The sequence below is a fragment of the Bactrocera oleae genome, chromosome 5, assembly GCF_042242935.1.
Source record: "Bactrocera oleae isolate idBacOlea1 chromosome 5, idBacOlea1, whole genome shotgun sequence".
Taxonomy (NCBI): Eukaryota; Metazoa; Arthropoda; class Insecta; order Diptera; family Tephritidae; genus Bactrocera; species Bactrocera oleae.
In genome coordinates, this window is record NC_091539.1 from 63,296,750 (window position 1) to 63,324,696 (window position 27,947).

The window sequence follows — 27,947 nt, forward strand, 5'->3', positions numbered from 1 at the left end:
TTTAACAGGAGTTATTTGAAGACATCTTAAGAATGTACTTAGCGTGATCTCCCGGGGACTTAAGTACGCTTAATGTGTGGTTTATTATCAGTTGACTGAAAGCAGTAATTGGAAGATTGTTCTCTTGTTCTTGCTCAAAAACTCCCGCTCAGTGATAACGCGAGCACAAAGGCAGCGTTACAAAGAGGTAGATAGATATGCAAGACGTATTTACTAAAATAAAAAAAACAGGAGTATGAATATAAAGAGTTAGAAATTAAGACAGATGGAAAGACTCTACGAGATTTTTACTAGCCGGCTAGGTTATGTCGTAGGGCTGAACCTCGTACAAAGGTAACGCCAGATCCTATTTGGAAAGCTGTAAACGCTGATCCTTTGTGATTCCCGAAACACCTAGATATGGACCCGACCCTTAAAAATTGATGGAGCGTTTTAAACCTACTAAAAATTTATTAATGCGGCTAATATTTATCCCAGCCACTTCGTCAGGTTCGCCGAAAGTGTGTCTACCTACAGGTTTCTACCTCAGTCTGCCATAAGCTGGACAGCTGAGAGAAAGTCTCTAGACGAATCCTTCTCGTTTTCTTTTATACAGCTTTGCTATTTTGCGTCCGCTAAAATATATAACCTCATCGCTTGTGAGTTTCTTGGATTCCAGTTAGAATGCCTATCATGGCGGTGAGATGAACTTTGATAAAAGCAAGTAGTTCATAGGACCTTAGCGTTCCACATTAGGCCAGAAGGAGTTGAGGCCAAGAAGGAGGAGAGGCCACACAAGTTTGATTACTAACCAACGCTTGCCAAGCTCAATGGAGGTACATAGATCCAGCGCTAGAACGTAAGAGGGCATCGGAGTATCGACCCGCTGCTGATCTGATGAACTTGGGGTAATGGTGCCTTTTCCAACAAGCTCATCGGCTTTGCAGTTCCGCTGTGACCCGGCATCCAAACAAATGGAATAAGAAGAAGATTCACCAACACGCTTAGCTGGGGAAGAAGCAACGTTTCTATAACAATCGGCTTTACGCAACAGGAATCGATCCATATTTTTATACGACCAGGAATTCTCAACCCAGTAGCGTCCTTAAAAATTATTTGAGGGATATTTCTGCCGCTATACCTCGACAATCTGGTTGAAAATAACCCAATGAAATGCAAGATACTTCGGTGTCTGATTAAGTTTATCTTATACCGAAACGGAAACGTTCTTTCGAACTGTGTGGGAAAGGGCTGCTTAAAGAAGAATTTTAAGGGAGAGAACTAGAAATTACTGGTAGGCAAATGGTGTAAAAAGGCGCTATTTGCTAAAAGTGACCATATGACGTCGGAGCTCAAATTGTGTAGCCTGTGGAAAAAAATTCCACATAAAAACAAAAAACAAATAGGAACTGCGAATACCGAGGCTCGAGCTATTGTCGGATAAAAAATATTATTTCAACTCATTAAATTTCGTAAGGTTCGAGATATTAGAAACAACTGAATCTATTTTGATTTTTAGCAAAATTTCTTTAAAGCGAGTATTGAGCTTAATCAATATTAAATAAAGCACTTTACTCTGAAAACGTATCAACTCAGCCACTTACCTTGATACATCAAACCGCAATTGATGCCAACCGCTGACGTTTCAAAGACATGATGTTCCAGCCGCAAATCGATAAACAAATGATGTCCCATGTGGCCTCCGACTCGTGTGCGGTCATCGAAAACATCCTCGCCATTCGTCTCCGACTGCTCCTCCTCCTCCACGTCGACCACATCGTTGAGGAAGTGGCTAAAGCCATCATGACAGCTTCTAGTATTGCTGATGGTGTTCGTTTTTGTCTGCTGCGCAATTAGCGCTTCAGCGGCAGCCGAGGCACCTGTGGCAGTATTCCTTGAAAGCTCACCGCCATTTGCCACACGCGCCGACGCCATGTGAGCCAAATTATCGTATGTGTAGTGCTCGTCAGTGCGGCCTAAAGCGGAATCGGACACCGTTGCCGCTGCACTGCCGTCGCTGCTCGAGGGTAATTTGCTCAAATTGATGTTAATCTCATCGGTGTTGGTTAACTCTGTGCTACGGGAAACTAATTGTTGTTCGTTGTTGGTGTTTGTATTGCCGTTATTGCTGTTGCCGCTCCTAACTGCTCTCCCATCTTTGTTATTGTTACTATTATTGCCGTAATTGCGGTCGACCGAGTGCGCGCCGTAATGCTCGTTGCCCGCCTGGTTGTTTGGGCCATTGCGGCCATCGGTTTGTGTCGCCGTGGTGGCAGAAGTGGCGAACGCCGGTGCGGGTGCCGTCACAGTGTTGGTATTGGCATCATTTGTCGCACTCGCATTGAGCACAACGGGTGGCAGCGCAGCTGTGGCGAGATTTCGTTTGGCAGGAGGTGGTCCGGGCGAGCGACCTGGCGCTGGGTCACTGTTCATATGGCCGACCGTTTGGATGGCGAATAGTCCGAAAAATAGAAGGCATATAACTAATTTCGTCATTATAACTACTACAACTACAGCGTGAGTTCGCGCTCGGTGGCTGCTGTGGTTCTGATTCTGGCTGTGGCTGTGGCTGAGACTGTCGTTGTTGTTTTAGTGTCTTTTGTTGTGTTTGTTTGTATTGCTGTTGCTTGCTGGTGTATTTTAACTGCTTTGGCAGTTGTCGGTATGGTTGTGGTTGTTGTTGTTGTTGTCGTTGTTGCAATGTTGGTCTTAGTCTTCGCAATGGGATTTCCATAGACGTTGACTGCACTTTTGCCTGTACAAACGGAAGATGTTCTTTGGCTGCTATAATGTTGTTGTTGGTGGTATTATTTTATACTAAGCTAATAGCAATTAACGGCTTCACTAATTACCACCGTTATGCTCACTTCATAAATTTTTTACTTTATTAAACCGTTTATATTGTCTGCCTTGCGCGAAGAGTCCTTTTAACGGTTGTCTTATGAATTTTAATTCTTTTATGACTTATTTAGCATCAGCCACTTTAACCGCGTTCGATGTTTTTGCTGATTGCTAGTTCTTTTGTTGTTGTTCTCGTCGTTATGAAAATCCATTTGGATGCCTCGCTTGCCTTTGGCATTTCAGCCGTGGAAGGGTATTTGTTCGCTAGTAACGGTTTATTTATAGTTAACGGTTTTAGCTGTAAATAAATAAAATAATAAATTATTAGATTTGAGTTAGTGTACAGAAAAAAAATAGATAAACTGTAACAAATGTTTCAATTGGATGAATTCCTAAAGTGTTTCGTAAAGCTTTCTGAATCGTTTATACTATACACAAGTTTTTCATATTTCTTGTTATTTTTTTTAATAGTTGGCAACTCTAAATTGTTTATATTACATATATATGAATTTGCGGAATCATTTCCCATTTAATACCCATATTGTATAATAATTTTTCTAGCTTTCCACGTTCATTTTAGAAATGATATTTAGATGCAAATATCGGAGACGGATTAAGTTCCAATATATAGTATTCCAGGGCGTTTTGGTAAGTACTTTATAACCAATGAAACACGAAAATGTTCTAAAAACGTTGATTTATTGTGTTGGAAGAGCAAAGAGAATTTTTTCCTCGGCAAATATTACAGTTTTTCTACACTTTGGCATACGATTGACCCAATACTGCGACATAATACTACTCGACCATACCTTGTGAATAACAGAAAATGATGGCCATCCCTTTCTGGCCATTAAGACAGTCTCGGTGCATATTCACCGGTGAAGTCCGCTGATTTGATTTGGTATCCAGTGGTTACCAGTCTATCCATATTTCGTCGAAGGTTACGAAACATGCCAGATACTCCTTCATACTGTGCTTAAATAGTGTCAAACACTTAGGTGAAGCGATCCTACCGCTGTGCTTAAAGTCCAAAATTTCGTGCTTAATATGATCCATCACCTCAATCAGCGGTCTGTCAATATTAGATCGGGAACTTTTGACTTGTACTTGTAAGTTTCTCTTCCGATATAGGCGTAATCGGGAGAAGCTAATTACTTATTGGACCGTCGTCGTATTTCATTATTCAGAGTTCGTCGACTCAGTCAAACCTTTTATAATTGACGACTAAATTATTTGACTTCTCCTGATTTTTTTTCTGGCATTAACAGGATAATGCATGTCGTGACATGACCACCTAAATATGTAATTTTACAAAATAGCTACATATAAGCACTTCGATGTGTACGAAAATGTTGAGGAGTCATTAACCGCTGTATTTTTTCATAGAAAACTCAGGTGTGCCATGCTCTTAATAAAATAACTAAACAAAAACCAATTAAATGATTAACACTAATTGAAAAATTGAACCTCTCGAGATTCCACTTAATTAGTAGGCGTACACATACATCAAAAATGTACACGAAAAGCTATATGTACATATGTACTCACATGTAGATGATGCGGTGAACAACATTTTTAATCAAGCCGCAGTCAAATATGTAAACATACTTTAATGTTATACATACAAACACATATTCGAACTCTCTATTAACAAGTATCTACAGTTTACAGTACAACAGAAATTTTGTGCATGGTAAATGGATAATATATTTAATATATTGTAATATGGATATAATAATTATATTTTTTTTATAAAAAATTATTAAAAAAGCTTAGAGTTTTTTATAAATTCATATCTAAAAAAGTATTCTGATAAAAGTTTTGTATTTTTTATTTTTCACTTGGCAAATATATATTAGTAAATAAGTAATTAATAATTATAGGAATATTGAAATACCAACAGATGGCGCTAGAGTCGAACTATTGTAAGAACCCTTATTTATGATTTGATTTGGGTTTTATTCGTTATATTTATTGGCAGGGAAAAGCAAATTTGATCTCACAAACAACTTAAGTACATTGCTGTTCAGTTTCCAGTTATTTAAGCGAGATTAAGCTATTTTTAACCAAACTTTTGCTCCGTGATACCTCAACGTAAAAGCTTATCTCCCTTAAGCAAGCGGGACTTGAAGAACTGCGAAATCCCTAGTGAGGATTTGGTCTGCTTGAGAAACGCAGCAGTATTCTGGGGATAAAGCCGTCTGAGCTAATAAAAAAGTTCGCAACAGTAGGTTGCCTATCAGTCTTTCACTAAGCATAGAGTCGAAACCTCAAGGAAGTTTAAAGCGTTCACACTAGTAGATCTATAATAAAAAGATTTGTGGGTCCGGTATGTATTTAAATCCTAGTAAGCCAATAAACTACTGCTGCTGGTACATTTCATCTGTGATTAGCCCTAGATTTCGAATTAAAAATGATTATCCTTCTTGGTGGGAGCAACAGCACTCTGATTTTAAAATTTTTCCGTGAATATAGCTAATTTAAGCTTACTGAGAATGATGTCAAGACCATGGCGGATATTCCAACAATCTAGGGGACTCGTATTGTTGCAAATGTCATACCCTATATTTAACGCAGTTTATATATTAATTACTTTTTGTCTTCTTTTCTAACTACTCATCTATCAGGCCACGCAATGGATTAGAAAAGCCACAAGGTTCCTACATGAAACTTCAACGCCAATGCCACCAAATCGCTCATTGGGGAGTTGAATGCACTTTGATCTCTAACGTGTAATGCCATTTAAATAAAAGCTAATTGACTTATAACAAAAACTTTATATCAAAGATTTTAATAAGGAAGATTTATAAATTTTTTTCATCACACATTTTAAACTCACTGTATGTGGACAGCCCACATGACATGCCTCAGCGTGTGTTTTATCGCTTACGCCTGCACAATATACGCAAACATCGAAAGTACCTAAATATTAAAACGTGGCTTACCGATGTCGACCGACGAAGTGTGTGAGAAATGCGTTTTCATGGTTTTCATTTCCCCAAAGGATTGCTGTTGCTTCGGGGAAGTTTGCAAATATTCTTCCTACACAATATATATCAGCTTACTTGTTGTATGTCAACACTTATAAGAGCATATACACATATATACATATCTATAGTGGAAAACCTCTGTAAGTGCGTGCCTATATTATGTGGGTATAACCTCATGGGTACTCAAAATAATTTTAAATGTGAATATTATGTTTATTTAGCTTAAAGTCTCTTATCGGTGCAAGCAATTGTATAGGTGTGCGAATTTTCTGAGAACTCAAGTTCTAAGTTTTATTTATTGTGATTTCAGCTTAGATGATTTGCATGAATTTACGTTTAAAGTTAAAAAAAGGCATACATTTTGTTACTATTAGGATTTCTTCATCGTATAGGTCTATATTTTTGCCTGAGAGAAGGTTGATGTTGAGGTTCCCACCAAAACTGTTTTAGTACAATAGAAGAGAAACGTTAGTCAGAATCACTCTCAAAGCTTATGATATTGTCTGAAAAGTAACGACTTACAATTGTAAGTTTCATCTCAACCAGATCTTCTGGGTAATAAACGTGTATCCTAGTTTTATCAGTGATAAATGGAAACATCTATAACAAAAGAGAGACGAGTAGCGTACTAGTTCCCCCTGGCTCTAAGTTCCCGAAGGAGTTTGTTATCGCAGAAGTGCTGACGGCTACTTATTGATTTGACGACAGGTACGGCTGTGGCAAAGAAACTTGCAAGAGTACAACGCTATGCAATTAGACCAGCGTTCCGCCTTTGTAAGCTCTTCCATAACATCTAACTGTCCGGAATACATTTCGGGTGTTAAGTACTATTTTTAAGAGAGAAAGAATATAATTACCTCAGTCTCACTCAGTCTCACTCGGTTTGATGAGCATGTCAGGTATTTCAATTAGCCATAGATCTTCTATTTTCATAAATATTCCAACGTACATTTTTGACGCATTTTTTTAGGGCACACTCATAGCTACTCATCCATCACGCCACGCAATGGATTAGAGAAGCCAGAAGGTTCAAGCATGAAACTTCAACGCCAATGCCACCAAATCACTCTTTGGGGAGTTGAATGCACTTTCACCTCTAACGCATAACGGCATTCAATTCTACCTTCACACACACACGCACACGACCACATGCACGTATTCACACGCCACGCATAAACATATTTACGCCGGAATTTAACTACGCATGTGCTCGGAAATCAGCTTAAATATGCGATATTTCCACTCGCTTGTGGCAAGAAGCTCGACTCGCGCTACCGCACACTTAAACATACACAAGTATATGTGTGGCTGTGCATGTGAGCTCGTTCTCATACTTGGCAACTTGTTGCGACGCGAACTTGTGCTTGTTATCCGCTTAGCATCCGCTTAGCTGACACTGTTGCTTCGAGTGCTCGCTTGCAAGAGTTCACCCGGTTCTCTTTTTTTTTTATTTTCGCCACTTTGTTTTTCGGTTTTACGTTTTATGCTGCTTTGTCGGTTTTATGGTTTTGCGGAATCGCAAAATTATGCGCGGTAAACATTTGCAGCCAAATGCTTTTAGTGTGTGCTTGTATGCGTGGAACGAATGCGCTCGGAGGAGGAAATGAAGTTTTTTATTTCAACACAAAAAAGTTTTGAAATTTTCTTACTTAATTAAGAGTGTGCTACAATATGCAATTTATATGTGAATATAGAGTGGAAACATTTATTATTCGAAAAGATGAAAATTAATGGCAACACTGGCAGACATATGCTTAGGTTAACATTACAAGTTGAATGCTTACGAAAGTGAGATTAGGTTGCGATAAAGTGTGTGAGGTTAGGTTAGAGATTATTTGTAGCTCAACAACACAAGTGTAGATCTCTTGTCTGCTAAAGAAAAGCTGAAGGAGAGCAAAATATATAATTTGTAAGAACTATAGATTACTTAGATAAAAGTTGCTATAAAAGAACTATGTTGGTTAAACGAAAACGCAAAACTAGCTGTTGTCTTTGAGGACCCGGAATAGTAATTATTAAATTAAAAGAGTGTGTATACTGCATAGTCCGGAACACATGACAGTCTGGTAATGTAAGAGTTGAGCTACAGCGTTTATCAGTAGAAATGACGTGATCTTGTCGGGCCTTATTTCTATCGAAAAGAGGCAGGAAATGCATTTACCATCAATAGCAAGCGTTATAGCAGGACAAAAAGTCGGTTACTTTTTTCCCGGAATTTGATGAAATCGACGCCAAAATTCAACGCCTCTAGATTATTTTCTGTAGGGATATGGTAAAACAAAGATTTACGTCCAGTCCCATTTTGACCAAAATTGAGTGTTTTATTTCATTTTATCATCACGTTGTGCTTGTTGGCAGTTCCTTTACAATGCGGTCAAGCTTGAACTTCTCAATTAGTCTCACCGTGAGATCGCTATTGCGATATCTGGCGTAACAATATCTCTTTCGTGGATCCAAGAACTTATATCTGAACGCATTTCCTAGTATATAAGCAAACATAGTAGACTATAAAGAAACGATTTACCCAACGATCTCCGATGACATCAAAATTGTTCACGGTATCAACAACCATGACTACGTTGGCTTTAATACTCTAGTCTACAGTGGCCGGCATGAGTTTAACCTGGCAACTGTTGTTAGAAAAGGTAGAGAGAAGTCTTAATAACCTTAATAATATTACGTGAAGTGCTTGACTACAGTTTATCAGTATTTGTTGCAAAATTCCATAGAGCTGCCAAATGCTGCTCCAGCAATATTTCTTAAATTTGGCAAGGCAAACACTTGTATTTTTTCTGATTAAAGAACTTTTTTTACTATGAATAAGGACTGGCAATCTGAAAAGAATCTTTTATGCATCATCGCAAAATGTTGCCATAGAAAAGCTGCTTCATAACAAGCAAATTTTACTTCTTCAGCTTCTTACTCAGTATTTCTCACATATTATGGATCCTTTCACTTACGATTAAATGAATTAAATTAAGTTGAAATTTTCATTCCACGATGATTTATTTCAATGGAATTCCTCTTTGAATTAAGAGAAATATTAATATCTGAACATACATTTAGTAAGATGCAGGTATTTTTAGTGGACTATATATAGGTGTATGTATGTATGCACCTTTGTCTGCCTTACAAGAGTTCCTTTGGAATTTGCGGGTATGCTTTATGAAATTTTCCGCCACATATTGCCTTTTAACTGTCCGCCATATATTTGTAAGGCTTGAGTTTTGTTGGTTTCCTCTGCCAAGCATCAAAAGAAAACGATAAATGCCATACACCATATGTATATGATTACACATACCTTTATGATGGTGCATTGTGCTAGAGTGACAGCAGAAAGAACTCCTGTCTATATAATTATTAACTAATATATTTTGGAATATAGTAAGTAATAGGTTCTCGGAATAGTTAGTGTTCGCAGTTAATAAGAAATCGTTACAGACAAAAACACAAAAAATCCGCAAAAAGATTTTAGATAAGTATAGTTTAATCTTAAAAACTACCAAGTCCAAAATGGATACCCCTCGAGCTTACAATTAAAGAGCTTCTTCATCTATCATATGCTCCAGATTTGAACCCCAGTGATATTTGTCTGTTCTCCGACTTCAAAAAAAGGCTCGTTGGAAAAAACCGGCGAAACTGAGAACTATTTTTAAGCAACAGACAGGAATGGTTTCGAAAAATAGTAAGTCGGTGTATATTCCTCGATAGCAACTAGGTAAGGTCAGTGAGGTTGTGTTATATCACAGAAGAAACTGATGTACACAAACCAATAAGATAACAAATCGATCACAACGAATCTCATGAATATATTGAAAATTCTGTAAAATTATATAAAGAGCAATTCTTTATTGAACAGGTTAAGACAAAAAGATCAGTTGGGTTTTTTTTACAGACTTTCAGACTATAGATCGAACTGTTATATAACAGCCTCTGCCACTGTCAAGCTATTGTAAGACACAAAACACACAAATTGCAGAAAGTCTCCACTGGTCTACTTAAATTATTAACTATTAGCAATGACTCATTGAGATACGAAAAAACGAAAAAATAACATTTTATGAGCAAGTCGATCAAAATGACGCTCCATACATCACTTGTGCCTTTGTAGTTCACACTGACGGCGCCCACGACCCGTCAACAATCCACCACGCGTCATTGTTCCGTTACATTAAGTGCCAAGATGGTCTATACACAATCGCACAGTGCGGTAGAACTGTATCTCAACTACTTAAAATGCATTTCGGTCGAGGTTTGATTGTTGTACTCCCACATCCGCATTGTAATGTAATACCTAAGAAAGTGTCGAACAAAGGCATAAAGAGAACATTGCAGCAAAGGAAGCGGGCACTTGCGGAAAAAAAACTTGCACGTGGGCACATTTTCACTCACACACACAAACACTAAGTGATTTCTTATTATATGTATTTATTTCTATGTGCTCCTTAGTTGCACTTAGATTTATATGCCAAATGTGCCGATAAAACACGCAAACGTCCAGTCTGGCAATATCGGACGAGTGCAACGCAATGTCCAAAAGTCGAACCAAAGCTTAGATAGTGCCAAGTTAGCGAAGATAGCTTTGTAGGGTGACCAGAAAAATTGTTGATGAAAATAGAGGTTGACTTTTGGCGAAAATTATCGGAGTTGTAAAATTTAGTTAACACTCAGTCTACAGATTAACTATGAAGAAGTAAACATTTGGTCAGCTTATACCTGAAAATACTTGGTGTTACGTTTGACCATATGAAGTGGATAAATTCGCTTAAGATCACGAGATATCGAAAAAATCATCCCGATTGACCCTATTTGTAGGAAACTTGCTGACAGTATCATAAAGAAAGGCTACCTTTAACATAACGACTCTGTTCATTTAAAGATGAAATCATTCTCAAGGGTCCAGTCAATACCAGCTTCTTCAGAGGTATCTTCCCGTGAATAGTATCCTGGCAGTCGAGTTGAGTATTTATCTACGATCGATTCCTTTTTAGTCGGATAAATAAAAAATATCATCCAATTCACTTAATGATTAGACGGAAAACCCGGTTTAACACCAACTACCCTTCAATCAAGTTTCAAGAAGAATTGCTCTTATGACATATCTTCATGTGTTTTTCAATCCACAACCCAGATATATTGCAGTTGAAGAGCTCTTAAGCCATAAATGGCCGGTAAAGGCTCTAAGGAGTCAATAAGTGTTGATTGGTGGATGCAGTTTTTGGGTTATGGGATTCAAACTTTCCGATTTCTCAGTTATTGAATCAACCCATCATAACAAGTCGGAAATTCGTAAACATTTTCGATGAGAAAAGGCTCAAGAGATTGGCAAATCTTATCACATATGTTCTCAGCTGGATACTAATGGCAAATTGTGGGAAAATCTATTATTACTATCTGGTCACCTTTTTATATATAATCATACCTACATATACCTATGTATGTATGTACTCACTTCAGCATTACATAATATTTCCTCTTAGTTGGCGTAACTTTTATATTGGAATTCCACAGCTGTGTAAGACTATATACTCGTATGTGTGCATTTCTGTGTGTGATAGCCCTACTTTTCGGGTGGGAAGTTGGTAATAAATTTTGGCAGAAGTGCACAAGCAAACAGAATGTCAACTTAAATGCACTGCGAAGGTCGCCGATAAGCTGCCGCACCGTTTGTCCGTCATCCGCCCGCCCGTCCGTTGAACTGCGCAATGCGTCACACACCCATACGAGTAGTTTCACCAGTGTGGACTCGTATATTGACTGCCAGATTGCTACCTATAACGTTGGCGCCGCCAACGGTGCAGTCAATTGTCTTGTAGGCCAGTTCACATTACCTCGAGCGTCCTTAAGGCACCACCTCGTTGGCGCGGCACGCCTTTTGGCATTGCGGGAAATGTTGCTTGCCAATGGCGTTTATTGCCAAAATAATATTATCGTTTTGTTTGTTGTCATTATGCACAAAAGATAGCTGCTGAGAAAGCGGATTTCCCATGTTTTTCTGCGCGCTGCATAATGTGCATAAATATTTGTGTAAGTAACTTGAATAAATATATGTCAAGTGAGTTTTTAGGTAATGTCTTCCAAGTGAGTAACGATGAATGGTGAATACAATGCAATTATGTAATCGCGGATCGATTATAATGTTTGTTTGTTTTTCGGCGGAATTGTCAATTATTTCCGGTTGTTTTTATTTTTGAAAACACCTTGAACGTACATGCGTTCTTGTCTTGGGTTCGAGTCGGGGTTGCTATGGGAGCATAGTTTTAAAGCTTATAAGATCATTTGAGAATATATTCAGATTTTTAATAATTATTGGAGCAATGTCCAGCTGCTGACATGTACCTTAATTTCTGCAATCTGCATGGCAATTATTTTCCTGATATTAAATGCATTCCGTTTTAAGCTGGTATGGGTCTTATGAGTCTCAGTTTTGTCTCGGCGGTCACCACTTACGCAGACAAAACCTTCACAAGCCACAAATAGCAATTTGAGTTTCGCAGATTCTGGTATTTTAAAAAAAATTAATATACGTAAAAAGGAATTCCTTTAGCTCATAAAAGGCAAAAGGTTTGCGAAATTCCGTAAAAGTTATACGAGCGCTGAAGATCATGGACTCAATGGCCTTCTCAAAGAGGAGGTTGATGCAAATGAGCTGATGCTCTAAAGATATCAAAGGAAGGTCTGACTTCCAGCGACCATCTATTTCGACAAAATACAAATCGTATTACAAAAATTAAATGGAAAAAGATAACTATAATCAATGTATCGGCTACAGTGGCACTTATGTGGAATAATATTATCGAATTGAACTAAAGGGTGTGTTTTTTAAAGATAAACTTATTTCATAACTTTTATATCGTCTCAAATTTTTTCGTCTAATTGTCGCATGTTGCATTACATCTTTGTCGGGGCTTTTGTTTCTACTCCATACGTCTGCTCTACGTACATAAAACTCCAACAACACTTGCAATTTTAACTGAATCGCCGATTGAGTTATTCCGCTTTATGCTTTTCTCATTAATATCGTTTTGTTGGTATTAGTCCCATTAACGTCAAATACGATGCAAACCTCACCATCACTAACAAGAAAAACGTGCACCAAACTACATCAAAATGAATTTTTAATCTAGTTATCGCTGGAACAAACGAACAAACAGACATCCGGACATTGATTTGCTTTGTCGAGAAATAAATTACATAATTACGTCAATTTACATTTAACATTTCTAAAAGGACTTAATACATTTTCCATAAGAATAACAGCAAACGAAAAAGTATATAAATCTTTACTATCTGCTTCTAAGCAGTCCTTAATGGCTAAAACTGCGACATATGTGCCTAATCGCATTCCTAAATTAAAAGAGTATTAAGAAGGACCAGCGCATAAATTGCGTGCGTAATTAAAATCTGACAGTCGAGTAAGTTTTCCGTAATTATAAGAAAATTTACGTGCATTCAACTTTGCTCAAGTCCATGCTATAGCACTCACACATGACCAGAAAAACATACAAACAAGCAGAGACGTGTATGTAACGTTTACGATTACGATTATAAGCAAATAGAATATACATTTACGATTACAAATAGAAGTACAAGTACTCGCACAAATAAAAATATAAGTTCAAATATAAGAACAAACACGGGTGAGCGCTTGCCGGCTTTGAGACATAGTAATTTAGCTCACGCAACGGCTGCGCCTAATGACCAACCGACGGGTGAAACCATCGACCGAGTGAGTGACTTAGCGGTTGAGCAGGGAAAATGATAGACGTCAAGTGAGTTGCGATGCGATATGCGCTGTCTAATTACAGAATAAATAAGCGAGCAAACGTACAGACATACATATTATATGTATATATTTTAGGGTGTTCGTTATGTCTCAAGTTGATATTTTGCAAACGCTCCCTGAAGTTGTAGTTTTTGTCATAAAAAGAATTATCTAAGGAAAAAAAGCTCCTTAATTTTCAATTTAAATCGTGACCAAATCATAGTTTTTTACCCCATTTATGTAACATGAGATTTTTTGATCATTGGCATTAAATTTTTCATCTTCAAAGCAGCACCTTTGAAAGTGGGATATTTTAATACAAAAATTCTAATATTAAAATGTGCAAAAAAGATCTTATATATTTTTACCATTAAAATATTCCTTTAATACAAGTATTTATAGGTAGTTAAATTTATGCATCAAATGTACTGAGATCATGCAGTACACTATGTCGTATGAGCAACATAGAATTTTTAAAGCGCTCAGTACATTTGATGTATAACTTTAACTAAGTATAACCTTAAAAGGTGTGATTTTATAGGAAAAAATCATTAAAAACTTTTTTATTAAGCGGAAAATTTTGAACTTTAACATCAATTTTCAAGGTTGTAGATATATTTGTTTAATGCAAAATATCGAAAAATCAAATATTTGAAACATGGAAAAAGAAATATGATTTAAGCTCGATTTAAATTTGAAAATAAAAAGTGTTGTATCTTTTTTTAGAGCAAAAACTGAAACTTCAGGAAGCATTTGCACAAAAAAAAATACGGAACTTGGGAAGTAGCTGACACCCTAATGTAGGTATATGTATATACACAGCGGCTAAGTACTCTTGTGGGCCTCGTTGAAAGTACATATTATATGTAAATGTTTACATGCATGTCAACTAAATAATTATATATAGGGTATGTATATATACACATATATACCGCCATATCTAACGATATATATTGACTTCAGTAAGCAATGAATTCATAAAAGTTTTTATTATTTCAACAATGTCGTCGGTCAAATGACTATGTGGCAAGTAAATATGGTAATATAAATATGAATATGTATGCAAGTAAATAAACAAATATATATGTGTGTGTTTACTTCGATAAATACGTATGGAAATAAATAAACAAATAAATATGTATGTGTTTGCCTCGATGAATTGTTCCAAGAATTTGATTGTGGTTTCTTGGAAAAGGCGGCACTATTTGCCAAACTGATTTGTTTTCGTGTTAATAGCAAGAATTCTAATTCGAAGTGGGCGAACGAGATTCGATGTGTGCAGGTTTCAACATAAACAATAAAGTGAAAATTTACACAAAAGGTTAATGATACCTGTCTTTAAACAGAGAGAGATAGAGAGAGTTGAATTTACATCTATGAGAGAGAATATACTAAAACGCTTCCTATAGTCTGTGCACCTTTTTGTTATCCTACAAATGCGATCTAGCAGTTTCAAGCCGATACCGGCAGCTACTTGAATTTACTTTATTGCAGAAGTACGTTCCGAGGGGTTTCAAAACGTGCGAAGGTTAGAAGTAAATAGAAGCTGTTTAGTCTTCCCACTATCAGCAATACCCGAAAGTAACTTTGTGGTATGCCCTGTGTTACTAGTATTCCACGATCTGAGGTTTTCCTCCAAGATCCTTTACTTCAAACAAGATTTGAAGGAACTGGATGATCTAGGGCAGCTTAGAGAAATTGTGGTTCAGGTTCCTTCTGAGCTGACCAAATCGTCTGCACGTCTGGTGAGTCTCTTTATAGATCTGTTAACCCAGATAGGGTCTTATAGATGAGGTGTGGAAAAGGGCTCAGTAAGTTTGTCTCACAGAACCCGAGTTTTGGCAGCGGAGGCATGTATGTCTAACGCTCATCTTTGCTCGGACAGTTTCTCCTCTAAATAAAAAGGAATAGTATATTTATGACAGAAAAACTCGGGCATGCAAGTGCTATGAATTTGAAAAGCCTAAAGAATTACCTTAGTATTTGCTGAGTGGGAACCCTAAACAGTGCTCAGACAACTTTTTGAAAAATATTTCAAAATTTACCATATGTGACAGTCGTGTGAGTTAACATTAAGTTGGGGATACAATTATCTAATCTGAGAGATTCAAGAGAGAAAACACTACATTTTGATTGATCAATATCTGGCTGGAGTTGCTTTCTTTTTGAGAATGGTATTTTTGCAAACCCTCAATTATATAATCTTAATTACCTTGAGAATGAATCTCCATTTATCAGCACCAGCTGCCAAGAAGCTTTAAGTAAATATGTCGCTATTAAGAAAACCAAAAATTAGATTGCAAAAGTCTTAAAATAGTATAAGAGATACCTTTCCCCATACTTAGCAACATACAGGTGAACTAAGCTCTCTAACCTCTCAAACTAAGGCAAGGTTTCGAAGTGCACCACCCGTTGCAACTTTACGATCTGTCATCATTTTATGCATCGCTGTAGCGGAGGAAATAACAGCTGACGCTGCAATATTTTCGTCCTCCTTCGAAAGAGTAGCAAGCGGCCATATTCAACGATGAGTTAGCAAAATTTATTAAACACGAACTTGTAGGGAAAAGGGTTGTAAACACTGCGTGACTATGCTGGCTTTCGGCAAACTACATGGCACTTGTTGCCTTGGTGTAGCTGTCTCATTTTCGAATACTAAGCATATTTCCCTGAAAGCTGGATTACTATACGAACACACATGCAGTTAGTTGCTTCGTACACTCATTTCAAAAACAGGTGAATGTGAATAAGATTATGAAAATACACACGCACACACATAACCGTACAATGCCGAGCGCATGCAAACAAAGAAGTTTTCATGTCGAATGGCACTTGTTCGCATTCAAGGTTGCTTCGCATAGCTGACGGGCGCGTACCCTTGCGGTACTTACATACAAGTATATCTACATAAATCCTGACAATGCTTATAAGCTCAAGAATCTTAAACAAAGGCAGTCAGCGAGCACACGATTGAGTGATGTGTATGTGAGTGTAACGTTTTGTTGGCAACGCTCAAATGATGCCTCAGGTGTTCAGCTTTTATTCAACCGAATATTTTAAAGAGCTGAGACTGTCTTAAAAATTGTGACTTATACTTTTACGCAGCAGCATTAAGCGCACTCGGGGTTTATAAATGGAAGTGTATATAACTGTAAAATATTTTTATTTCATGTGAATTTATTTCTGTTGGCGTCGGAATGCACACATTGTATGCTAATGTATTTAAAGTATGCTTTTTAGTTTTAAAGTGGAAATTTTTGGGGTGACAAAAAAATTATATTTCAGTGATTCATGCATCTGTCATGATTTACTAATGAAGACAAATGGACGGTGTAATGCCAACATTCCCTAAACATTTTTATTTCATTACGAAAGTCTCTTATAAGTGTTGAGTTCAAGAAGAATAAGTAAGAAATTGAATTTACTTTTGTCATTTAGTATTCTCAATGGGTGGCAACCCTAATTTCCAAAACTTAAAAACATTATTTTTAAAATACTTTTCGTTAGTTTATGCCGAGTGTTACTGTTTTATATAGATGGCAGTTCTGCTTCAAAATATTATATACTAAATAAAATTTAGACTTTTCGAAAATTTTCCTGAAGACGTTCTTAAACAACCCATAAAATATTTGGTAGTCCTCTGGTAGGATTTCCAAAAACATCCTGGCTGACTTTTTTAAATGCCTTATCATTTGAATATAATTTGCTATGTGAACTGGTTTTTTATCAATAGGCGGCAACTCATTCCAGAGCATGTCATGTCATTGTGCCGAAGGAAGATAGATTGTTAGATGAGATGGTTGATCGCTCAGCATGGCGAGCCAGACGAAAAATGTGGGTAGTAGAGCGGCAGCCAGGGCTAGTCTTGGCGATCTCGTAATCCAAGTATTTTGGAATGAAATCAAAGTGGGCGAAGATAACAAAGTGCCCAGGCTTGCTCTCATCTATGTACTTAGATTCTCTGAGTCTGAGGGCAGCTTTCCCAGTCTTACACCTTGCGGCTGTATCCACCATGCAGCAAGACATTCAGCGCCATAGTTGATGTGATCCATAGTGCGCTGCAAATACTGATGAGAGCTGCCGAAATCGAAGAAAGGTATCCTCGAGATGATATTCGTCATCCAATTACATGTTGGCATCTATTTAAGGCATTATATTTACTCTGAAGAAGTAGTCGAGTGTGTTAGTTGAAAACGGAGAAATTTTTTCGTCTCTTCCTGATCATGTGTACATTGAAAGTGGTTACCTGGGAAGATCAACGTCGAAATAGTTGAAATGCAATAAGGAGATATATTGGGCGCTAGCTAATCATCTATCCTAAATTTTAATACTCCAAAATTCTTTATGCTCTTCAAGCTTGAAATTAACCCCAAGATATTTTATGAGAAATCGTTAATGCAAAAATCTATTCTAAACATATTGAGGTTATTTTTTTACAATAGTTAAAAAATGCGGGAAATAACAAACTGCCGAAAAGAGTATATTTATCATATAAGCTGTTGCCGACTTTTAAACTATTGCTGTAAGATAGTTTTAAAAAACTATAGAATTTTAAATGAACAAAACAAATGTGCATGGAATACCAAGAAAAAACGAATGACAAAATTCATTTTCAGCCAAAAAATATACATTTTACTCCACTGACCAAATTCACTAAAACACCACCTTATTAAGCAAACAAAAAATTTCACTTAATTAATAAAGTTCGTAGAAACCGTGAAACCATAAACTTTAGCGCCAAAAGTCGGTGAGAAAAAACGCATTTGTAACGCGAAATGAAGTTCCACAACACATAATCTCCCAAGTGCTGGCAATCTGTGCGCAAGTCAAATAAAGTGAAATTGAGTTGTCACAACTTTCGGGAAAACCAAAAAATTTACACGCCAGTGTTGCCGATGCCCCTCAATAAATGAACATAACCAAACAATTTAATTGCTTTTCGCCGGAATAAAAGTTTACTCGCCACGAAATGCTGATGTGGTTTAAATTAAAATGAAAATTAACAGAAAAAAGACGAAAATTAAAATAAAAACAACAAAAATAAGTGTATAAAGAATGTCGTTCGTTCACAGAGCGATCCATTACGAGCTGCCTGTTCGAGCTGCCGCCGGTGTCATGGTGTCACTCCTTGTCGTCATCGATAAACTTGTGCAACATATGAAGAAAACGTAACAACAACAACTGCTACGACACCACTCCTACAACAAATATATGTTGAGACTTAACGAACCGTATAACGAAATGATAACAAATAAAATTAAAGTGAAAGAAGACCAACAAACAAACAGACACAAAGATGCATGGACATGCAGAGAGACAGATAGCCGTTAATGACTGCATACAATGGTTAAATATAGGTATATGGTGCAAAACAGAGTGCTGACTAAAGTAATGTGATTCGAGCAAACCAATGATGATGCATTACTCACACCGATTGAAGGAAAGAAATGCCGGCGGAAGTGGCAAGGCGTATGCAGGCGAAATTAACACCGAGCTGTGTGCGTAAGGGCGTGTAAAAGACGTCATTAACATGTCGATTAATGACTGGTGTGTGTGTGTGAGAGTGCGTGTTTGTGAAGGTGCTAGCAAAAATGGCGCAGCCAGGTAAAGTTGAGTGGGAGGGGTGTAAGTTGCTGGTGTTGGAAATTATTTTGATGGCGTGAAAATGTTGTTTAAGTTAATAGACATACACACACTTAGGCACCTGTTCAAAAACTCGACATAAGTAAACGAGATTGATTGATATTTGAAGGTTGTTTTCTTTTCTTTTTTTTTTTGCTTCAATTTTATGAGCCGATATACGAGAACTTGCAGTAAATGGTTGTAAAAGATTGCACAAATGTAAACACTCAATAACAGTTATATTTAATGTGTATGATTTGTTATATATATTAGAAATAATATTTAGTTCTTAGAGTGTGAAACATTGGAGGCAGCTTAAAATTCTATGGTAGCCAATTAGTCTGGTGGATTTCTTAGGCTGAAATAATTATTAATCGAACTTGTCGAACTTGAAAGTCATCCAATCTCAATTAGTTGCTCATTGATTTATACTGTAGGTTGAACATTTCAACTATTTTTTGCCGGCTAAGTCGTTCAACAGTATAATATAGCGCGCCCGCCTTTTTAAATATTTCCAAATCTCATAGAAAGAAATTTTGTTCTGTTAAAATCTTTCGCTTGGTTTGAGGGTAAGCGATTTACCTCTGAAGTGAATGCTTGATGGACTCGTTCTGCTCGTGTATTTTTAACTCGTTCGTTATTTTGATCGGTTCTATATTTTGATTATCTTACTATGTTAAGAGCCCCTGGATCGACAGATTTTCTTAGCTTGCTTTATAAGCTTCTTAAGTTCTGTAGCGTGGATGCTAGCTTTTATAAAGACTAAACAGATAAAGAGTGTCATTTCCATTATTACTAGTAAATTTTATTGAAAGAAGGTGGTTAATAAAGAGAAAAATATATAATGTTTTAATAAAAGTTTACAATTATTTCGGAAGCTGCAAATTAGCACGCTCAAGTCAATACAATTCCCTTTTGTATCCTTTTTTGTAAGGGCTATCCAAAACAAATACAGCACCGTCTTCAAACACTAAACCATACCCCTGAACAGGGTATATTCAGTTTGCCACGAAGTTTTTAACACCCCCTAAGGAAGCATTGAAGATCCTATAAAGTATATATAATATTTATAAATTATCCGTATGATGGGTGACTCAATTTTGGAATATCTGGTTGTTTGTATAATAGTCTTTACTGGATCTTATTTTCTGATTGAAAATATTAACAGAAATCTTAGAAAAATATTATGAGATAGAATTATGCTTCAATTTACTTCTTTATTGCATTAATATTGCTCTGAATTTTGTATGCATAGCGAGTGAGCCTACTACCTAAAATCACCATATATTTATCATAAAATTCTATTACAACAATATTTTTTCAAAACCAAAAAAACATACCGACGTATGCTATTAAACCACAAGAAAGTACCGTAATGTAATCATAATTTCACTTTCAGAGTTTAAGCGCATATCTTTGACATTGCCTACCTCTAGGCGCAAGTATTTACTGATTGTAAAACACGCCATGAATACATATTTTTTTTGTATATAAGAGTACTTATGTGGAAATTTACTACATTTAAACAAACAAAAACACGCTAATTCTATTTAACAATAATAGCAAAGGAAATATGTACTCCTGTCAAATCAAATTGTGATTGCGAAGTAATAAAAAATGTATTTCATTTGTGAAAAAGTCCCACGCGTGTGTGCGTGCGTGTCTCCTGTGGCACTCACAAGCGAGCAACGCAAAAGCAGAAGGGAAGCGATGGATCGTTTAAAAGCAATGCCGATAAAAGAAAGCAAAAAGAAAAAAAATTACTAGTGTAGGTATGTACGCGTGTATGCTTTCTTTTAGCGAACTGAAACACGCAATAAACCGTTTGCGTGCAATGCGGCGAATTCACGCATTCCATAAAAATTGTAGCGAACATCTACACATTGGCAGCAGTGTCAGCAATGAAGGCTTTTTACAGCAGTCAGCAATGCAGACGACTACATACTGGCATATAAGTGAGTGGTAGTGCGCATTTAATCATACTTTATGTATGTGTGTATGTGAGTATGTTTGTATGCATGTGTGTGTGTGTTCTGGAATACAGCTTGTCGACGATTGGTTTTATTTTTGTGGCCACATATCAAAGGGTATCATCAGCAGGCGCGGCGTGTTTGTCAGCGCGTATACTTAACATCTTGTTGCTTGCGGACATTTATTTACATATTTCATTTGTCATGGCGTATACGTAACATATTATTGTGTCTGCTTGCATTATGGTAAGCAATTAAAACATTTTTAATTTATTCTGATTTGCGATAATTGAAATGTAAAATATTGTTCTTAGTAAGCAGAAATTTTAGTTTTTGTATAGATATGTGTCTTGTTATTGTTTTTGTAAGAGGTCGAAGGTGCAAGTTTGTGAAATTTTTATTAACGCTTAAAAATTAAGGCTTATATTAAGAGGGTATTATTTTATTATTATTATTTCCCATAAAATTAAGTAGAATTGTCACTTGTTCAACATTTTTGTCTCTAAGGAGTAGTAAAATTATATTAGCAAATTTGTAAAGCTACAGACGACTACATACTGGCATATAAGTGAGTGGTAGTGCGCATTTAATCATACTTTATGTATGTGTGTATGTGAGTATGTTTGTATGCATGTGTGTGTGTGTTCTGGAATACAGCTTGTCGACGATTGGTTTTATTTTTGTGGCCACATATCAAAGGGTATCATCAGCAGGCGCGGCGTGTTTGTCAGCGCGTATACTTAACATCTTGTTGCTTGCGGACATTTATTTACATATTTCATTTGTCATGGCGTATACGTAACATATTATTGTGTCTGCTTGCATTATGGTAAGCAATTAAAACATTTTTAATTTATTCTGATTTGCGATAATTGAAATGTAAAATATTGTTCTTAGTAAGCAGAAATTTTAGTTTTTGTATAGATATGTGTCTTGTTATTGTTTTTGTAAGAGGTCGAAGGTGCAAGTTTGTGAAATTTTTATTAACGCTTAAAAATTAAGGCTTATATTAAGAGGGTATTATTTTATTATTATTATTTCCCATAAAATTAAGTAGAATTGTCACTTGTTCAACATTTTTGTCTCTAAGGAGTAGTAAAATTATATTAGCAAATTTGTAAAGCTTTCAGTATCTATCAAATTTCACACGATGAATTAGGTGAGGTAATCAGACTGATATTCGTAAAATCACGAATAATCCCACTTGAACAGCAAGAAAGGCCGGATCGTCGCGTATCAACAAAGCGCCTTGATGCTGTCAAAAATTAATTTTTGTTTGTCAATTTCAGTCTCTGTGCCTGATTAGTAGAGGGTATGACTACCGATATATTTCAGTCTTAATTTAACAAAAGTTGGGCAGTGGAAGAGGTATCGCGTGACACCCAATAAGACAGTGTCCAATGAGAACTCTTATCATTGCGGTGAGATGTTAATAACAAGTAATTCAATAGCTAACTTACGTTCGACTGTGATTCATTAAAATATCACTGATTTCTGATAAAACTTTCGATTTTTTAAGCCACTCTGCAGTGTAAATTCTTTCACAAATAACGACAAAAACGGAAGCCGTGATTTTGTCAAAATTCAGAATTTTGACTAGTCCTTTGATTATTAACTGGAATTGTCTATATTGGTAGGTTTTTTATTTTGTTTATGGATTTGAGATAATTTTAAGCAGAAAACCCTTCTTCACCGCCATACATTTTTTTTATAGGATCTCCTGGAGGAGATCGGTTACGGAAACAAGGCAATCCATCATTTTCACACGAAATTCTGTAAATGCTTATTTAGAATTTATTTTTTAAATAAAATGCTCCCTCAAAAACACAAAACACTAATTCTTACTTGCAAGTGCATATAACCCCTTTAAAATAATAAAATCGGAAATAGATATACTTGTTTCTAGTGATTATCGTGTTTATTTCATTGTTCATATTATTGGCTTACTGAGTATTCCTTTAAATACTTTTTAGACTACTCGATGCACAAGTTGTATAACTAAATTAAAATTAAAATTATTTAATAAATTTCAAACTTTTTTTCTTAATTTCCTCTTAAGAGTTTTGTTTCTGAATACTTCTCAGTATGATACTCGCCACATAAAAAGCACGTAAAGCTACATGCATATATTCAGAACAAAATCATTCCCTAACTCAACTTATATCTTTAAGTACGCAAAAACAAAAAACCCTTTTGATATCTAATTCCATCCAGGGTTAAAACGAAGCAACAGAAAATTATTGAGATTAATCTCGTTTGCTTTATGGTTCTTCGTAGTGCGTAGAGTCAACCAGAATACGAGTACTTGTCAGATTGACGAGTTTGTAGGTGTCTCAAAAAATACCATTTGCAAGAGAATAAATATTTTTTTTGGAGGAAAGTGTTTGCATTTGCTTTCATGCTATTTTTATCGATATTTTCAAAATAATAGAAATCAATTTCTTTTCTCTCAACTAAACCTAAAAATACATAGAATACTGTAGCAATACCGTAGGTAAGCTAGGCTTGAGATTTCATGTCAAAATATTAGTTCTCTTTAATAGTTATAAAAAAATGCCGAAAAACTCAGTTTCTTCTTGAACTTTTTCTAAAAAAAATTTAATAAGAAATTGTTTGTGAAGCTCCTGAAAACCACGTGCGAAGCTGAATAGTCATATGGGTAAGCTGCTGAGTGTCTTTTGAATGCTTTTTCAAGGACAACTCTCTACGTGCTGTTTTAAATGCGTTTTCAGTTTACAATTAAGTGGGGTTTTGAAGTGCCAAATTCTTTTAACGAACTAGTGTTAGTATGTATATAACTAAACTAACTAATTCAACTCCAGTAACCACATAACCTCTATAAGTAGCAATGCTGGTCGAACTCCCCGCTAAGTATTGCTTAAAATTCCATCAGCAAAAGTTTTTTTCTTATTCGATTTTCAAAAAACCGCAGACTTCAACATTTACTTCACATTTATCAACGTCATTCTTTAAACTTGCACTTTTTTCTGCATGTATGTGTGTGTGCATATGCAAAATAATAGCAGCGGTTGCAGGCGAAAATTTCAATATAGCAACACATACACACATACTTGTAAGTGCACACGTACAAGAACGAGAAAATTTAGAAGGCCAAAGTTTGCGGCCAAATGTCGGCAGTTTGGGTAAGCAATGGACGAATAACGAAGAATATGCTAAAAAAGTAACAGCAAGACCAACGATGGGGACAAGCAACACTTGGCCATCATTTACCATACATACACGCTGTTCTGCATGTATGCTTATGTGTATGTGTATGTTTGTATATTTGTATGTGTGTGCGCGTTCGCATGCATGCGCATCCGCCAACCCAAACTTATTATCAACTGTCGCTCTCTTTTGCGGCGACACACAAATTTCGCCCTTCTTACAGACGCTTCAGTAGCTTGCTTATTGTTGTTGTTTTACCTTATGTTCTTGTTGCACTTAAAAGCGTAACAGTTTTCAGTGGATTTTCAATGTTGTTGCGCACAACAACGCGTATATTTATTATAAACGAACACACAACTGAATGTAAATTTGTATATAAAAGAAGAAAAAATGTTAACTTCGGCGACATCGAAGCTATTATACCCTTCTCAGTTGCATTTTCTCTAGCATACAATGATATAAAAAGATCTTTATCTTGTTTTGATCGATCAGTTTGTATGGCAGTTATATGCTATAGGGGCCGATCTGAACAAATGGCTCGGAGATTAGGCCGTTGCCTTGGACAATAATTGATGCCAAATTTCGTGAGGATATCTCGTCAAATAAAAAAATTTTCATACAAGAACTCAATTTTAATCGGTCAGTTTATATGGCAGCTATATGCTATAGTGGTCCGATATCGGCGATTCTCATAAAAGAGCAACTTCTTTCGAAGACAAAGTCATCTGCGAAATTTCCGATCGTTATCTCAAAAACTGAGGGACTAGTTCGCATATATATAGACAAACGGAAGTGGCTAAATCGACTCAGCTCGTCCCACTGATCAATTATATATATACTTTGTAGGATCTCCGACATTTCCTTCTGAGTGTAACAAACGTGATGGCAAACCTAATATAACCCTGTTCAGGGTATAATTATATGTATTTGCCTATGAAAATATTTGCCTGTATCAAGGTTAAGTACTACTGTGCTGTCGGCCACCCGCTACCCAGCAATGTTTTGACATTTTTAAGCGCCTGAATAGTTGCCGTTGTCTGGGTTGTTTACCTGTGCCCCAAAGAGCCTTGCGAAGTTGGGAGTGGAGAGAGGCAAGTGCGCGACGATGAGATGGCGCTCTTGTTACCGCGCAGCTTGTCCTTTGGCCATTTCTAGTGCCATTTTTTCAATTTCACTACTTATTTCGACTTTTGTTTCGCATACAACCTTCGCGTGGACGCGAAAGAGAGCAAAAAATAGAATGTACAATAGAGTAGCGCGTATGAATAAGCAGCCAAAAAGGAATGGCAAAGAATTTTCCATTTCAATTCATTTAAATTTCATGCATTTCGTAGCAAACTTTTTCATGCGTGCTCCTTTTTTCACTTCACGCTCTTTGGCTAATCTGTCAGTTGTGTCATAAATTGTAAATTTTTGACATTTCATTTAAAATTTTTTAATTTCGCAAAATTTACGAATTTCTACAGAAAACAGCAGCGAGTTGGCAGTTAAAGTATTTTTGTTGTTGTAGTTTTCCCGCCGTTGTAAAATGTAAAGTTCGATACAAAGAAAATGCTAAAATAAATAAATATAACGGTTTCGGCAAAAAAAAGTGCGGAACAACAAAGTGACAAAGGCATTGTGATGTTGATGATGATGGGAAAAATGGCAAACAGCGAAATTGCTGCCGCGGGCGAAGGAAAATGACAAGAAGTACACACACACACATACACAAGCATATGTAAACAAAACCTTGCATATTGTTTAAGTATATATATACAAGTGCTTGTATATATATATATGTGTGAGGCGCCATTTTGCCCCATTATACACGCGCTACAACCGCCATTTGTTGTTGCTTTGTTATTCCCTCTTTAATTCGTTTTTATTATTTCACTCATATTTTGCGTTGTCTTCGAGCAATCATTTTATATGCCACCGCAACAATAGCAATGGCAAGTATAGCGAAAATGCTATGACGGTTAACGTCATATCTGTCATCAGAATGAAATTTAAAGCAAACATAAAAATTGTCAAAAAGTTTCCGAAAAACACACACATACATACACACAAGTGTACATCAGTACATGCAAGCCTGTACATGTGAGCAGTCATCAGGCGTAATACTTACTTACATACTTGCCACTCCCCTGCCGCCTGTCGGCTGTCGCTTGACGGATATGTGGCGGAAGATTGACAGACGCGCGTGCATGTGCTCAAGCGCTTTTGCCTATGCTTGTATGTTTGTATGAGTGTATGTGCGTCTATAACCGTTAAGGTGTGAGCTTTTTTGAAATATACCATATCATAATAGGAGGCCTTCCCATTTCGAATGCATATTAAAGTCGAAAACATAATTCTTATTTGACAGTTTCCCATATAGACTAGAATGAGTGTCTAGCCGCAGGGAATTATAAAGCTGAAGAGCTTGCAAGAAGATACACTTCAGTCTCAATATCAGCAGTAGGGACCTGACGAGTGTTGGTCAGTTACTAGCACAGTCGTGAGATCCTTCTAGCTCGGTGTAAATCTGAAAGGACCCAACGAGCTCTTCGCTCACAACGGTCCACGTGTTAAGGTTAGAAGTCTAACCGGATGTCAATTGTAGAGATAGGACCGAAGAATCCGAGGTAGAAGCATCTCAACATTTGCTTATTGAATGTTCGGTTATGAGAGATCAAGGTTAAAATACATCGGATCTCATACCTTTAGACATCCAAGTAACAAAGCTGGAGTAGAAATAAAGTTGCTAAGTGTAATTGTGATGGTTACTAGCAACTTTCTCGATTTAGGTGTTTCAACTACAGCTATTTCTAGTTTCAAAATAGATTGCCTTCAGCAGTACTGTGAAAATCCATCTCGGTGATTTGCTATGGGACTTACTCCTTATTCATGAAACTGGATACTCTGCGATTCCCTTGAAGTGAAGAAATTCTATTCTAGCAATGTAACAAAGCACACTTTAGCCATTCATTTCTAATTCTATGAACTGGGAGTATAAACTCCATGGCATGGAGTTTCTTCCATCCTATCGGCTAATTTTTTATATATTGGATCAGTGAGAGTGTGTGAAGAATATTCCTTCTCAATCAAAGGTTTTCAAAGAGTAACAATTTACCCTTAGAGTCATCCTCACTATATGCTTTACATTCAGTTAATTTTACTATATTTCTCTTTAAGGTGGCCAATTAGTGGTGTCCCTAGAGCTGAGACCTTCCTCACGAACCCATAGCATTTGAAGAAGGTGAATGGTCGTGAGCACTTGACAAGGATCGTAGACAGAGGCTCAGCGGGAAAACTAGATTGCTTTATTTCAGTGGGTCCGCGGTTCTGAGTAAATATCTATAGATATTGACAAAGCTAATATCGGACCTCTTGGCATCATCCTTTTCAACCACGATTCGTCCTGTTAAACGTAGGTAGAGGTTGTCGGTTAATAAAAACTTAATGCTTTCTCAATATAATCCTTACCGTCTATTGACCGAATAGACTCCATGAAACCTCCTACTTGCCAAAAAAAAAAATGTTATCATAAGAATACGCAATGTTGGTTGCAGTATAAATGGCATACGCATCTTTTCATTTATGATATGATTCCACCGTTTCGATAGTTTTTACTTAGCTCTCCACATC

The 27,947-nt window shown here is 36.6% G+C and overlaps 1 protein-coding gene across 14 annotated transcripts in view; it reads right to left on the bottom strand.

Annotated features, from left to right (window-relative positions):
• The window catches only part of LOC106615863 (uncharacterized), a 159,889-nt gene that overhangs the window by 43,682 nt on the left and 88,260 nt on the right, over positions 1–27,947 (bottom strand). For all 14 annotated transcript variants that reach the window (XR_004977756.2, XM_036369034.2, XM_070110823.1 and 11 more), the window contains one exon: positions 1,584–3,118. Coding sequence is in view for 13 of the 14 variants with exons in the window: in XM_036369034.2 (XP_036224927.2) it covers positions 1,584–2,475 (892 nt within the window). In the remaining variant the exon portion in view is untranslated. The remainder of the gene's footprint in view (positions 1–1,583; positions 3,119–27,947) is intronic.